Genomic DNA, 14,979 nt, shown 5'->3' with positions numbered 1-14,979 from the left:
TTAGTCTATCCTTGTCTTCTTAGTTTATGAGAACCACCCATTTCAACCAATAGGAATGCTCCTTACTTTTTATACCCTCTTTGTCAACAGCTTTGTCTATCAATTTCAATAATCGGCCCGCTACAGATACTGCACTTTTCCTCGGGAGGTGAGTGTATCGCCCTGCGCGCAGGGGTCGAGAGGGAATTGAAATTAATTTGATCGCCCTCCGAGTTCGCGAACGACCAAGCGTCGCTTTTCGATCGCGATACTCGATCAAGAGGCCAGAGCAGGTAAAAGAATTTGGGATACCGAATCCCGAACTCAGAGGCGAATGGGGCGATTATTGTTCTCGTTCGAAGAACGAGAGGCAGTAGCGCGGGCAAACTATTCAGTTCCCGAGATGGGATATAATTTCTGGCCGTATTGGCATCCCCTCGTAAGACAGGAGGGAATTAAAACCCGATCTCGATTGCCCTCCTCGAAAGACGCACACGGGGCTTCCGATCGAATTGATCTGGATCGGCTGAGTTTTTGCCCGCAAAGGCTCTGGACTTTACCCCTGGATTCTTTCCTCCACTGCTAGTCCGCACACGCTGGACCGCGACAGCCGATCACTCCTTCCTTTCACTTTGGCATTGTGCTCATGCGTTCTCCCCTTTTACTTTCGTCCTCTACCCTGGCTATTTTTCGCCTGTCATGATTCGTGCGTAAACTGTGGGCTTGTCGCTTTTTGACTTCTGCACGTCTAAACATCTATTCCTCATAGCTGATCGGTACATGTAATGTCCATATTTCTTCTACTTTTGTCAGGGTACTTTAGAGAAGGCTCTCTTCGAATTTTCGGCTCATTTGAAAAATTTCGGCATAAAGATCAGGAAATTGGCTTATATTTTTTTTTTCTTAACTAAAGCTTTAGTCCTCTTAGATTTATTGAGCTATTTTATTTGAATTGCATTTTGCAAAAAGGAATCAAGAGCATTCCAATATTGCTGGGATTGTGCAACTTACATTCTTTGATATCAAATCACTGAAATCATGCAAGAAATTAAATTTACAAGCGTAATTTTTGGCTTGAATTTATAGTTTATTGGGAGTAAAGATAGAACTTATTTAGGCGATCAGTTTATATTTGTAAGGTGAAAATAGTTGCGCAATCTTAGAAACATGGAATGCTCGTGGTTCTCTCTTGCAAAATGCAATCCATTTAAAGCAATATGAACAATTGAACACATCCGAAAAATGAATGAAGAGAAAAACGCACCCCTCTCGGAATGCTAAAATTCGCACCTTATGTTATAGCCCATTTTGCCGTGCTACAGACGAATGCCGTATGAACCATTGAACCATCAGACGTTGCCAAATTTCCTTTGATGACCCGCAGATTATCGTGAAAATTCAACTATATTTTTTTACTGATTTTTCAGAGAACTTTATGAGCAATTTGATCTAAAGTTTCGAATAATTTTAAGGCGGTATAGTAGGGCCCACGAAGGATGATCCCTGAAAAATCGGGCGAATAAACGCATGGACCATGTAAATGTCAACGCTGCGAGATCGAGCACGCACATCGACGAAACTGGGTAAAAACGCCGTATGAACATTCGCGAGTTGCCAAATTTCCTCCAATTAAATGCCTTATTTTCAAGCAGAATTGGGCATTTTTCATTTTCAGATGATTTAGAGCTGACAGCGAATAAAATTCTCTGAAAAATTGGAGGGAAAGTATTCACTGATTTCCCTGAAAATTCTTTTTTAGTCAACGGAAGTTTGGCATCGGCTAAAGGCTCATACGGCGTTTCCTTAGCAGGGTAGAATAGGTATTATATGCGAACCGCCGCTATTCCACCCCTATCTTCAGGTCAAAATTCTTAAAAGGAAGCCCTTTCGTAAAAGATCAATTTCCTGTAATTTTGCCCCAATCTCTTCGTCCATTACATGGTTGAATTGCTTGTGAAATTCTGAACTAAATGATGTTTAATTGTAATTTACACTTTTTATTTTTTCCTTTTTTCTCCTTTTTATAGCGAAGTTTAATTTTTATTTATCTCATATAGTATCTCGAACTGTAACTTCTTTGCTATTTGACAGATTTTTATAAATGAGGCCTTTTTTTACTCGTGCTTTAACAGAGAGTGAGGAAACTCTACCTAAAAACTTTTTTAGCAATTTTCAAAAAATTTTGGATCATTCTAGTAGGACGGTGATATTGTTAATTACGCGTAAGTAATTAGGGTTCTATTGTGGCTCGGCTCGGCATTGTCGCGCGAGCTCCAGTCTCGGTCCGGACGGGGGTGTCTCACTGCTGCCAGTGTTTGCAAGAAATACCCGCGGCTCAGGGATCATCCCTCGTGGGCCCTACTATAATTCAAAACTTTTGGAGGAAATTTGGCATCACTCAAATGATTATGCGGCGTTATTCCTCAGCACGGAATCACCAGCGATGCACTTTGATGTGAATGCTGAAAAGTGTAAGCGTGTCTAGGGTGGGACTTATTTTTTTCAATCGACCAAAAAAAATGTTGCACGGTCCTAAATGGTTCTATGTAAAAAAAAACCACGGTAGCCAAAAATATTTTGAAAGATAAGAAAATTTACCCGACGCGCACACAGCCAATAGATCGTGATTTTTCCGATTGTTTGAGCATTTTAACCGTCTATTTTTGATATTTTAGTGAGTGATAGGGACTGGACGCTAGATGTTCAAAAATGTGTACAAACCGAGCACATACCTTGCACATTAAGAGAATTTTTTTTTTTTTTCTCCCAAGTCACTCTCATTTCGCTTGGCAATGCCCAGTCCCTCCGCTCGGTTGCTCTTAAAATCGAAATTTCACCGTTTTTTAACTTATAATGAGCTTTGTGAGCAGCCACTAATGGTGGTAAAAATCCGAAAATTTGTGAAAAACAAATCCATACCGCATCAGTATAGCGTCTAGCCCACATACCAACTACAGGCTTCAAAGAGGTTCATCGTTGCATTTCCTGGCCCGCTCATTGGCCAGCGGTTGAAGTCGGGGCAATCGATGAGTCTCTTTGAAGCCTCTAGTTTGTAACGGGGCTGGACGCTTATGGAAGAAGAAATTTCAGAAAACTCCTGCTTCTTGGTTCGGCCACCAAACGGTCCGGGGGCGCTTCTTCGAATAGCACCGCCGGATCTTCCCACCGCGCCGCGCCGGTCTGCTGGCCCTCGACCGGCTGCGACGCGCGATTGTTCCCATTGTGCTTACTTTTGGGGTTCTCTCCGTCGGCGGAACCCGTGTTAATGACACCCTCTACCTACTAGCCGCTGAAAATTTGCGGACCAATTTTTTTAAAGTTTAACTAATCTTCATTTATTCAACGGATTCAAATTCAGCTCGCAATCCTGATGAGTAATATATATAATAATAAGTAATTATATCGGTAAGTTACTGATCAAAACGTGGGCCAAACGTGAAAGCGGTCAGACATGTGTTAATGACACCCTCCTTCTACTGGTAGAGGATAATTTGCCGACCAACTTCTTTACCGTTTCTAAAATGTTCTACTATTTCAACGGATTTGGATTCAGCTTGCAATCCTGGTGAAAAATATATATAATTACAAGTAGGTATATCGGTAAGCTAAACAAGAATTGGAGGAATGTGATAGAAAGTATTTTAAAAGCGCTGAAGACATTCGCGAGTTTTGCGATACCATCCCAGATAGCACACGAAGTGCTGAGAATATTCTTACAGTGTTCTGCGATTTTTGATACGGTGGCATATTCCCAGAATGTTCTTAGAACATTCTGAGGTTTCCTAGAACTTTTGAATATTTTGGGAACATTCCAAAAGTTACAGATAGCGATACTGTACTTTCAAAAATTTACGACATTTATGCATTTATTCGTCCCTCCGCCCTCCCGCTGAAGCATTATCAAGTATCAACATCACCGATTGTTGCTCCCGCCATTGCATTGCGGTCATCGTGACGCGCCAATAGACTACGTCACTACAGAATTCCGTTGGCGTCAAGTCGCTTGTTGTGTGTGTGTTTGTGTGTGTCGTCAAGTGCGTCAAGTGGCTGTGGCACTGTGGCAGAGGAGAGGGCAGTGGAAAGAGGAAAACCTTGTAAGTATTAAAATTCTGCTAAAATCAATTTACTTTTGTTTTAGGCATTATGAGTGTGGTAATTAATATGCATGGCAACAGTGTACGCCAAGTTATCTCAATAGCGTCCCGGCGTCTCCGGCCCCGGCGGTATCAGGGCGGAATGTTATGTGGCCTATTTCACCTTCGTAATGCACGTGAATTTCAAGTTTTATTTTCGTCAACCGCGACTTCCTGCCCATTTCCATTTGATTTGTTCGTCAATGTCTCTTTCGGCGTTAGAGTCACTTTTCATTCTAATCCGCCATCCGTCGAGTCTAATTTGTTACGTCTACCTTTTCAGTGAAGGCGTCAGCAACGAACACTAAATTCAGTACCAAGTGCTAACAACCGAGTTTTTCAAGTCGCCTAAAATTTCGTCATCGCCTCAAGTCAATTCTCCCCCAAAATCTGTCTCCTCGTCAAGCTCCTTTTGTCTTCCCAGCCATCCCATTCACATTAACAGAGTGCTATTCCCATCCTTGCGAAGTCCTTTTGTTAGTCGAGATGAGTGAACGGAGAAAGTATTCTCGGAAAGGTTACGCTCAAGTAAGTAAAAGCACCAAGTATAGAAGAATTAATGAAATTTTGAAGGCAGAGAGTTTTGAGCAAGAATCTTCTTCCGATGAGGAGGAAGTAGCATCGCTGAATTTATCATCACTTGCCAGCCAGGAAGGTGAGACTTGTGGTACTTGTGATATTATAAATAGTGGTTCCGTTGATCTCGAGAAGTCTGTCGCAGCCTCTCCTCCCACCAGTCCAAGTCTTATTGAGTCAGATAGCTTTGGTGATGATAGTGATGGTGCACGAGGAGATTCCCCAGGACTGCATTCAGTTTACGAATCGTCCGATTCAGATGCAAGTTTTGCTAACGGAGACTCTGATGGGGAGGAATTCTCTGATTTAAACAGTGACGGAGAGGATCTGTTTGAAGAAAATTCTGATATGCCCAAATATAGTCTACTAGTAAACCTGCGGATCTGGGGAGTTACTTATAAAATCACAAAGGTTGCATTATCTGCCTTGCTCAGAATTTTAAAATCTTCTGATCCTAATGAACTTCATACTTTGCCATTGGATGGTAGAACCATAATGAGAACACCTCGTCATGTAATTGTTAAGAAATTAGAGAAAGCAGGTGGGGAGTTTTATTATTTTGGATTAATGAAAGCCGTTCAAAATGCCCTGGAACGAACTAGTGAGAAAGTCACGAACATAGCCATGGTAACAGGCATTAATGGTCTACCACTGTTCAAGAGTAGTGGCGTACATTTCACTCCCATTCTCGGTAAAATAATTTCAATTCCGGATCTCCGCCATCACGTTTTCCCAATTGCTATTCATTGTGGAGATACTGACAAACCGCAGGACGCGGAGGAATTCTTGAGTCCATTCATTGATGAGGTAACAGATCTCATTAAAAACGGAGTAAACTTTAAAGGCAATGTATACAACTTTACTTTGAAAGGTTTTAGTTGCGACTGTCCTGCAAAATCTTTTGTGTTATCTTCTATTGCCAGCAATGGAAAATATGGTTGTACTAAATGCGTTCAAGAAGGTAAATGGTCTCATCTTTGTCGAAGGACTTTTTTCCCACAAGTTGATGCACGTTTGAAAACCCATGAAGATTTTATTAACAAAACTGTTCCACAGTTTCATCTGGGGGACTCGCCTTTGCTTAGAATACCTGGTATAGACTTTATTAATGATTTTCCTCTTGATTACCTTCATCTAGTCTGCGTTGGTGTAGTGAAGACGCTTGTTAAGTTATGGGTATTCGCGTCTAAAAACAATGCCAAACTTCCTGCTGAACGAATTTGTCAGGCCTCAGGGAAAATGTTACTGTATGAGAAATTCATTCCTTCCGAATTCGCTCGTAGGTCTAGAGCCATGGAGGACGTCAAGAGATGGAAAGCCACTGAGCTTCGTCTGTTTGGCTGTTACTTAGGCCCCTATGTATTAGATGGTATCCTCAGTGAACAGCGCCTTGGTAATTTTGTTTTGTTATATGTTAGCCTCAGATTATTATTGAACCCCGTTCGGTGTAGAGAGTACAAAGAAATTGCAACTGAAATGCTTGTTGAATTTGTAGAAAATTGCAAAACAGCTTATGCAGACAATCTCTTAACGCACAATTTCCACAACTTGGTACACTTGCCGAGGAATCTTGATTCATTTGACAATATGGAAGATTGTAGTACCTTTGATTTTGAATCATTCCTACAATATTTGAAGCAGACTGTTGTCAAAGGCGATAAACCATTGCAACAGTGTGTGAAACGCATCGAAGAAGCAGATGCTTGTCCACCTTTACTGCCTTCAAAGAAACCCGATTTCCCACGGTGCTCAATGCCGTACCGTTGTCGTGGGCCATTTTTAGAAGGATGTGCTCGTCCCACTTATCAAACAGTGCATTTTCCAACCTTTAAACTTTCTGTCTTTGCTAGGGATAGTTGTTTCACGACTTTGGATGGCAGCATATTTGTCTTGCGGAATATTTGCACTGCTTCTGAATCAAATGACATTCTTCTTGTCGGACGGAAGTTTTTACAAAAAGAAAATGCTTTTAACACTCCTTGCCCGAGTTCGGATCTGAAGATTTACATTGTATCAAACTTATCAGAAATGATTGTTGTACCTGTTTGTGACGTTCAGTACAAGAACATGTTGTTGCCATTCCGATCAAAATTTGTGGCCCAGCCAATTTTACACACTCTATTATAATTTCATACCACAAGCTCTCCCTCCACGATCAATTTCTCATTCATTCACACTTTATGGGCCCAGGAAATTGATATCACATGCTGAACTCCAAGAAAGGCTTCATCAACTACTTCTGACTTTAATGAGCGTTTGTGCCAAGTTAGATTTTAAGAAATTTCTCTGTAGGTCGCGTTAAGCATTTTTAAATTTTCGTATTATACGGTACTTATCAATTCTTCCTCTCATTTAGTTCACGATTTGTTTGTTTTTTGATCATTAGAGCCTCAGGAAAAGGGGAATGAAAGATCAACCCTGGTTTTTTGTTGCAAAGCTGTTTCAGTAATTTAGTAAAGTATATTAAAGATACATTTGAAAATTCCAAACTCTCACTGTCTCTAACCCTTTCAATGACCAATCCTGTCCCCTACTTTTCCTCTAATTCCTAATGATTTTGAAGGAAACTATTAATATTTTGGCAAGCACACTTTGCAAGTATACAAGTGAGTAATAATAATCTTTTTTAGTTTGCGCTTATTTTTGGTTTTGTCTTTGATGAACATGTTTTTATGCTTCAATAGACAAAAACGACAAGATTTCACTATCGATCACGAGTCAGTTTTCACAACATTTGCATGCAAAGGTCAGGAAAGAATTGGGAATTCGTTAATTAATGAAATTTGGTCCAGAACCTTGCATTATTCAATTTCAAATGATGGCACTTGAGTTAAATTTTCATTAAGTTTCCTTGCTGAACTGAGTGTTCTTATTTACTCTTAGATCTTTGCTTCATTGAGTAACTTTTCTCATAATTCCTCAAAGACTTGAACTTATCTTAGTTTCCTTCTTTCAACATAGAATCAGTTGGAAGCTAGTTATTTCGGAACATGTTTTGGTGATTATATGCTGTTGTTGAAAACTGAAAATTTTGGAGATAATATCAGGAAATACAAGTCATAATAACCAAACCTTAGTTTTTCTCTGAGTTATAGTCTGATTTTTCTTCTGTGCATTTGCTCATCATTAAATAATCTGTACTTTAATCATGGACCTTCACTAATTCTATAAATTTCTTTTCGACAGATTCATAACATGGCAACATTTTGTGTCGTCATTTTTCCATGTGACAACACTGTTGATATCGTTCGGGAGTCTTGGCTTTGTGGGCTCAATGATGACTTTGAGGAATTGTGCAAATTCCCCCCTGTAAAAGGGGATAGGAAGAAACTCCAAAATCTGCTGCTCCAGCAGGAGGAACCTCATCCATCGTGGCAAGAATATGTGATAGTTGCCAAGCGAACTGGTATCGGTAAGAATTACTTTCATTTCCTCAAAGGTGCATTTCTCTCTTTTTTGCAGGAGCCTATTCTTAAGAAAAATACTGGACTTCAGCCACCCAATTGAGTGTTTTATTCATACTGTTTTAAAGCATATGTAGGACTTGAATCGAAAAACATTGGACTTTGTGCGATAACATATTTCATATTGTTAGCGCTTATAACTTTTTGAAAACTCAATGGATCTCAATGAAACGCTTCCACTTTGTGGTCCTCATTTAGATGTAGGTACCTATAGACACCAAGATCGTTGGAATCCGTGCCTTTGTTTGAGCTGCAGTTGAATGGAAACCGAATCAAATTTCAGATTAAGGGAGTTATGTGTGACAAAGAGTGTCTGCCACCCTTTGCTATCGGGACTTCAGTAGGACGTCATTTTCCTCGATCGGGGGTGGCTACCGCCACTCTTGATGAAACATCAGTGGTTGCCAAATTTATTTGATAACATTAAAGATATTCAATCGTGCAAACTTTTTTAAGGTAAGGAAAAAATTAAATCACCGTACCTTCTGCTTTTTTTCTTTCTGCTGGTCACATTTTCAAAATATGTGGTCACTCGAAAGCTTCCGTCTTTTTTGTCCTGAGCATTTTTCAAAATATATGCTACAAGAATTTCTTTTCCTGATTGCAGAGTCATACTCAGAGGCAGTCCGCTTACTAAAAATAATACAAGAGGACGAAGATGGAGTTACCACAGACCCCGAGCAACTCGGCCGTGGTTGGCGGAGCCCCAAACGGAAACGAATTATCTCTTCATCGGAAGAAGATAATCCACAGGTCAAAAAAGCTAAATTGAAAATAGGCGGAGGAAGAAAAAAGTCAAGGGAAGTGCGCAGTAACGCGCAAAACCTATGTACATCAAGTTTACAGGATTTTAAAATCCCCCATTGTAAATCTTTTAGAATTCCATCGCCAACTTTAAGCTCAAGTATTAAACAAAGTAATTCCAAAGCTGGAAACCCAACATATGCCACATCAACCCAAAAACCATTTTTGTCACCTCTGATGGACATCAGCAACATTTACCCAACCCTAAATCTTACTGATCAAGCAGAAAAAAACAAAGAAACTGGTCCTCTGAAAAACAGTGTGCCTCAAAATCGACTTAATCCAAGGCCTTTGCCGGTCAGAAGCACCAAAGAAAGTCATTCTTCGAAGAACACTGCTCCTCAGAATCAAAAGCCCTCAAATCAAAGGCCTGCAGTGGCAAAAATCGATGGCAATCAATCTCGGCCAAAAAATGTTCCTCAAAATGGAAATTCTGTGAACCAACGGCCCACGGTAGGAAAAATTGTTTCTCAGAATCGAAATCTTATTAACCAACGGCCCACAACAGGAAACGTCACAGTTGGAAATCGATCTCGGATAAACAGTATTCCTCAGAATAGAAATCCTCCGAATCAACGACCAGCAGCAGCAAACATTAACAGAAATGTACCTGGGATAAAGAATGTTTCTCAGATTCTCCCAGATATCAGAAATAATCTAAATCGTCAACCTGCGGCAGGAAACATCAACAGAAATACATCTCGGACTAATACTGTTCCTAACCAGCACACTGATGTTACAACAATGTTGCTTCGTGTAGAAGGTATGTGATGTTCCTATTCTGTTGCATGTAATGTAGGGACAATAGATAACAGTTCAAGAGAAAACAGTATATTTGAACTAGATCTATGTACTCAACTTTCCTGAATTAAGTTTACAATTAATATTATGTGTGTCATGCTGTAGGTAAACTTGATCTGGTTCTACAAAAAGTCGATCTGGGCAATGAATTTTCTCAAAGGTGTAGCAAAAAAGCAACTGCTGTTAAATTGGCTGTCGATGGAAACGCCGAAATTTTAAAGAATCTGGAAGTTCAGATGGCCAATATGGCAATCGCAAAAGTATGTGCACAAACAGATGAAATAAAACAACGGTTTCCTTTGAAATCAGTCGAGGATTTGGAACTTTTGGAAGATGATCTCTCGGACCCCAATTTCCGCAAAAACTTGGTAAGTTTTTTAGATTTTAGTTTAGTTTAATTATTATGAAAGAACTAATCAAAATCAAGAAAATAACTTGAGAAAACTCGTTAGTTTCTTTAATATTTTGGTGATCAGCTTTCGTGATTTTTGAGGGAAGAAAAAAAACTTTGTCTCCTAATATTCTTCATGTTTCTTAAATTGCTTGTGAACCCAAATTATATTTAAATCATATTTTAGGAATCCACGAATTTTGGACACAGGAAACCTCAAATGTATAGACAAAAAAAAACACACACACACACACAAAAGACCAGACAAATTTTATACATCAACTTTTGTGTTATTTTTCTTCTATTCTTTTTGCCTTAGGTATCGTACTTCAGCAGGAAAAATGTCAAAACCGTTGGGGATTCCGTGAGGAAAATGGTCAAAGAGATGATAACTGATCGTCTAGCATCTCAATTCTCCATGACAGGGCAAAAAGGAGGCAAGTTACCCCTAAACAAGTATGGGATGTTTATTACTGCTTTTCAAGGTAATTAATTATTTTCCTTGGTTCCAGTAAGTTTCTTTAATGTTTCTTGTGATGTCAGGTGCCCAATTGAAACAATATCAGGCGCAAGGTTCTGCGATGATCATAACCTCAAACTCGCAGAGAGAACCTTGACACCTGCATAATTGTACTATAAGTCTGATGAGGTTTACGAAACCGTGGAATGCTCAGATGTAACTTTAAATGCATTTTCCTCACTTCTGAGTGGATTTTATGATTTTCTGACTTCAACAGTTTTTTCTCGTAACATTCTTCAGCAGAAGTGGATCAAGAGCAACTTTCAACGACCCCTTCAACAGCATTATTGTTGCGCGACAAATTTCATGTCTTTGCTTGTGCCAAATTGAAGCTCCAAATCACAGGGTGTGAACAGAGCACGAAAAGTGCAGAAATAGTGGGCATACTTGTCAAAAAGTACGAAAAAAGTGCAAATACTTCGTCAAAAAGAAGACATTTTTTTATTATTATTATGACCAAAAGAGACTTGTTGCATATAAATAATATTTGAGGCTTAAAAAAAGAGTTAAAGTGTGTAGAGCATGTTTTTTGACAAAGAGATAAGAAGGACTTTTGTTCCGAAATGTAGGCTTTCCTGATTTCCTCGCCCAGATGAGAAAGTAATTTTTTCCATTAGGGAAGGAAAAAGTAAGTATTTTTTTAGATGAAACAACCAGAAGGCACCCTGATGTCAATCTTGTTCTGAAACAATACACGTCCATTTGTCAAAAGAGAGGCGGAGCCTCAAATAGCCCCCTACCCTTGCCTGTCCTAAATGGAGTAATTCAAAACTTGCCTCAAAGCTGTCATTATGGTAAGATATGTGGTAACTGGTTTCCTAATTTAATGTTATTCATTTACTTCAGTACGTTTAGCTTCTGATCTGGAATTGAAGTTTGTATTTTTTAATATCCCACTTTTCTTCCTCTCTTCCTACCTTTCTCCCACCTCTCCTTTCTCTGCATTTCTATAGTCAAAAGAGGATTATAATAATCTTGTTTCTTTTTGAAATTTCCAGATGCAGTCAGAGTCACTCATGATTTGCCTGACGAAGCAATAATGACTCCACTGAAAGTATGGCTGGTGAAGGCGAAACATCGATTGAGCGAAGAGAGGTGAGACTTTATACTTTAAGACCTCTGTGTCAGGTGCTTTATGTAAAAAAATTTTTTTACTTATTATTAGACCGCATTTTGCAAAAAGGAACCAATAGCATTTCAACATTGCTAAGATTGAGCAACTGTTTTCTCTTTGCAACTATAAACTGATCCTCTAAATAAGTTTCATCTTTTCTCCTGATTAACCATAAATTCCAGACGAAAATTACCTTTGTAAATTTAAATTTTTGCATGATTTCAGCAATTTTATTGTGAAAAATGAAAGTTGCACCATCTTAGCAACATTGGAATGCTCTTGGTTCCTTTTTTCAAAATGAAATCCAATTTTCCTTTTCTTCTGAAACTCGTAATTTAAAATTTCGTAAATTATGTGGGTTTCAGTCTCTCTTCTTTTGAACATCCTTGACAACATACTTCACCATCCAGCTCGATATCTGTACAAAGTTGCTCCGATTAGTCAAGTTTGATATAAAATTCGACTTTTAAAAGGCATATTAAGGGTTTAGGAGTTCGTTTTTGAGTTCAGCTTTGAGTGATAATCATTAAAATTAGGCAAAGTTTCATAAGATTAGGTGGTTATGATCACTCTGTGTTCATCGTGCAAAAGATCCATTAGAACTTCGAAGCTTAATCTGTGGCCAAGAGCACTTTTGCACAATTAAATGATGCATGGTCCTTATTATTTTTCTAGCGATGATGAAATTGAGGACCAGGATGGAAGTCAAGGCGAATTCGACGGGCATGAAAATGAGGACCAGGATGGAAGTCAAGGCGAATTCGACGGGCATGAAAATGAGGACCAGGATGGAAGTCAAGGCGAATTCGACAGGCATGAAAATGAGGACCAGGATGGAAGTCATGGCGAATTCGACAGGCATGCAAATGAGAACCAAGTTGGGAATCAAGCCAATTTTGACAGACATGAAAATGTCTCAAATGAAAATCAGGAGGAATTTGACAGACATAACGAGAGCACTGGGAACCAAAATGAAAGAGATTATGCGGAGAGGGAAAATGAAGTTCTGGATGATCTATGGAAAAACTTCTGCGATAAGTATGATAACGAAGGTCAACGCATAGGAAGCGATGATGAAACTTGCGATGATGAAACTTACTTCTCCGAATGACTTTTTGTTTCCTCATCACATTATTGAATTTTTAAGTTTGTTTTTGTTCTTTCCTCTTTTAATTTTTGGTGCAATTAAGGTGCAAAAGATAGTTTATGCATTTCAATGTTACCTTTTTTGGTACTTTAGTGGTTTAATATTTCTTCCTATTACTTATTAATCGTTCCTTTATTTTGAGAATCAAGTCTTTACAATAATGTTGAAGGGTCAACCAAATTTTTTATTCTTTTTTCCTTATTTTTCAGGATCCTAAGATTATGGATCAGTATTATTTTTGTGTTCTTATGGTTTTGTTCAGTAATTTTCAATTCTTTCATTATATGAAAGCACAAGTCGTGCTCCCACCAGACATAATGGGATGTGTCGACAACATGGTTGATTGTAGTCAAATATGATACATATATGCTTGCTTTAACGGCCAACTTCCTGTTTTTTCTTAAATTGAAGTGCAAGGGTGCCATATTTGTTCACCAGTGTTATGTTTTGCATTTAAATTTTTATTATTATTATTACTATTATAATTTGTATTTTTCTTTTCTTATGTTTTGGAAGGAAAGTAAGTCCTTCCAGAGATCCATTTCAATCGCAATTTTTGTTCTTTCTTACATATTTTTTACTTAAGATGCTTCATACTTTTTTGGTTCAATGTCAGTCCATTAATGGGGCTTTTGGGAGCAAGAGCTGCATTGATCTTAAGCACTAATTTTTTCATGTTTTTGCCTTAAAATAATGATGAACACAGTGGAAACTTTCAATAATTTGTTTCTTTATACTTATACACAGAACACGCTTTACCATCTCAATGCTACAATATGCAGGAATGGTATTTCATGGTTTCAGGAGTAAATTTTGAAATTGTTTATGATGTCCATGGTTATGTTTCAGTGAAAATTCCTCAGAATCAATTTGCTTTAAATAACTCCACTTTTAGTTACAACCGCTCAATTCCCCTTCAATTCTTCCATAGCAGAACCATCGATTTTTATCTAAGAATAGGTTATACATTTCAAACACAAAATAATCGTGAATTTCTCACGCAACATCCTCTTTGTACTTATTTTTCTTATTTTTAAATAAAGTGTAACTTCAGTTTTTGCTCAGATTTTATGCTTTATTATTTCAAAGTTTTTTCTGCATCATCCACTGTAAGTTTCAACTATCAGCTTATGTACTTCCACTCACGTTTGATTTTTTATGGGAGTCTGCTTTACTAACACTACTTTTTTCTAACAACGATCCAATCAGATTTCTTGAAACATCTTGAAAAATTTGTTTCAATGCTACAAGGAATATAGGATTTTTTTTAAAGAAAAAGGTAAAAGTGTTTCATGGTTCACATTAAAAAATAAAATGTCTGGGAATTTTTATATGGAATCTTTTTGCTTCGGCATCTTGGAGACACTAATTTAATCACATTGGTGCCTCCAAGATGCTGAAGCCAAACGATTCCGTACAAAAATTTTCAGACATTCTCTGAACATTACTGATCAAATATTCTTGGAACATTCTAAGAACATACCAATGTTCCGAACTTTTCCCGTTTGCATATTCCTAGAATGTTCCTAGAACGTTCCCGGCACATTTAAGGAATATTCTGTGAATGTTCCAGATTTTCCGAGGAATGTTCTGAGAATATTCTAGGAATATTCTTGTGCTTTCTGGGATACTTTTTCAATATACCTACTCATAATTATTCAAATTTTTCATCAGACTTCGAGTGCAAGACCGCTCTGGGCGACAAAGCTGTCGCGTTAGCGTATACCTACTTTGTGCCGTGCGACTCTGTTAGTACATTTTTTTAAATTCGAGAGTCACGAAGACACTTTGTCCCACGTTTTCATAAAGAAATAGCCAGATTTCTCTGAGAAGAAGTGACGTTAATTAATTAAAAAATTTGGAAACGTCCTTTACCACAGTCATTAATTGGAGAATTAAGAGGGAAGGAGAGATCACCCCGAAGTTGCTATGTTCAAGGAATCTGTGGTCATTATGAACAGAAAATTAAGTCTCCGTAGTTTTTCCTTCATATTTTTCATAGAGATTTAATGAATTTACTGTCAAGGAGTTTACCGTCTAATGGTTGGCG

At 38.3% G+C, this 14,979-nt stretch overlaps 1 protein-coding gene across 5 annotated transcripts; it reads left to right on the top strand.

The window, feature by feature from the left end:
• Positions 1-3,652: 3,652 nt before the first annotated feature.
• On the top strand, positions 3,653-13,995 carry LOC109041659 (uncharacterized). Of its 5 annotated transcripts, none has more exons than XM_072298875.1 (7): positions 3,700-4,073; positions 7,875-8,100; positions 8,760-9,719; positions 9,863-10,125; positions 10,468-10,633; positions 11,667-11,763; positions 12,458-13,995. In XM_072298875.1, the coding sequence occupies exons 2-7, from the start codon at positions 7,884-7,886 to the stop codon at positions 12,891-12,893; spliced, it is 2,139 nt and encodes a 712-aa protein (XP_072154976.1). In that variant the 5' UTR covers positions 3,700-4,073; positions 7,875-7,883; the 3' UTR covers positions 12,894-13,995. The 5 variants fall into 5 exon arrangements, with proteins under 5 accessions (XP_072154974.1, XP_072154976.1, XP_072154975.1 ...); XM_072298874.1 differs by lacking the exon at positions 3,700-4,073 and adding an exon at positions 4,128-4,640; XM_019058068.2 differs by lacking the exon at positions 3,700-4,073 and adding an exon at positions 6,819-7,294.
• Positions 13,996-14,979: the final 984 nt, after the last annotated feature.

Source organism: Bemisia tabaci, chromosome 3 (genome assembly GCF_918797505.1).
Source record: "Bemisia tabaci chromosome 3, PGI_BMITA_v3".
NCBI lineage: Eukaryota > Metazoa > Arthropoda > Insecta > Hemiptera > Aleyrodidae > Bemisia > Bemisia tabaci.
Note: the sequence above shows the minus strand (reverse complement) of the source record. Positions and strands in the feature narration are given on the sequence as shown.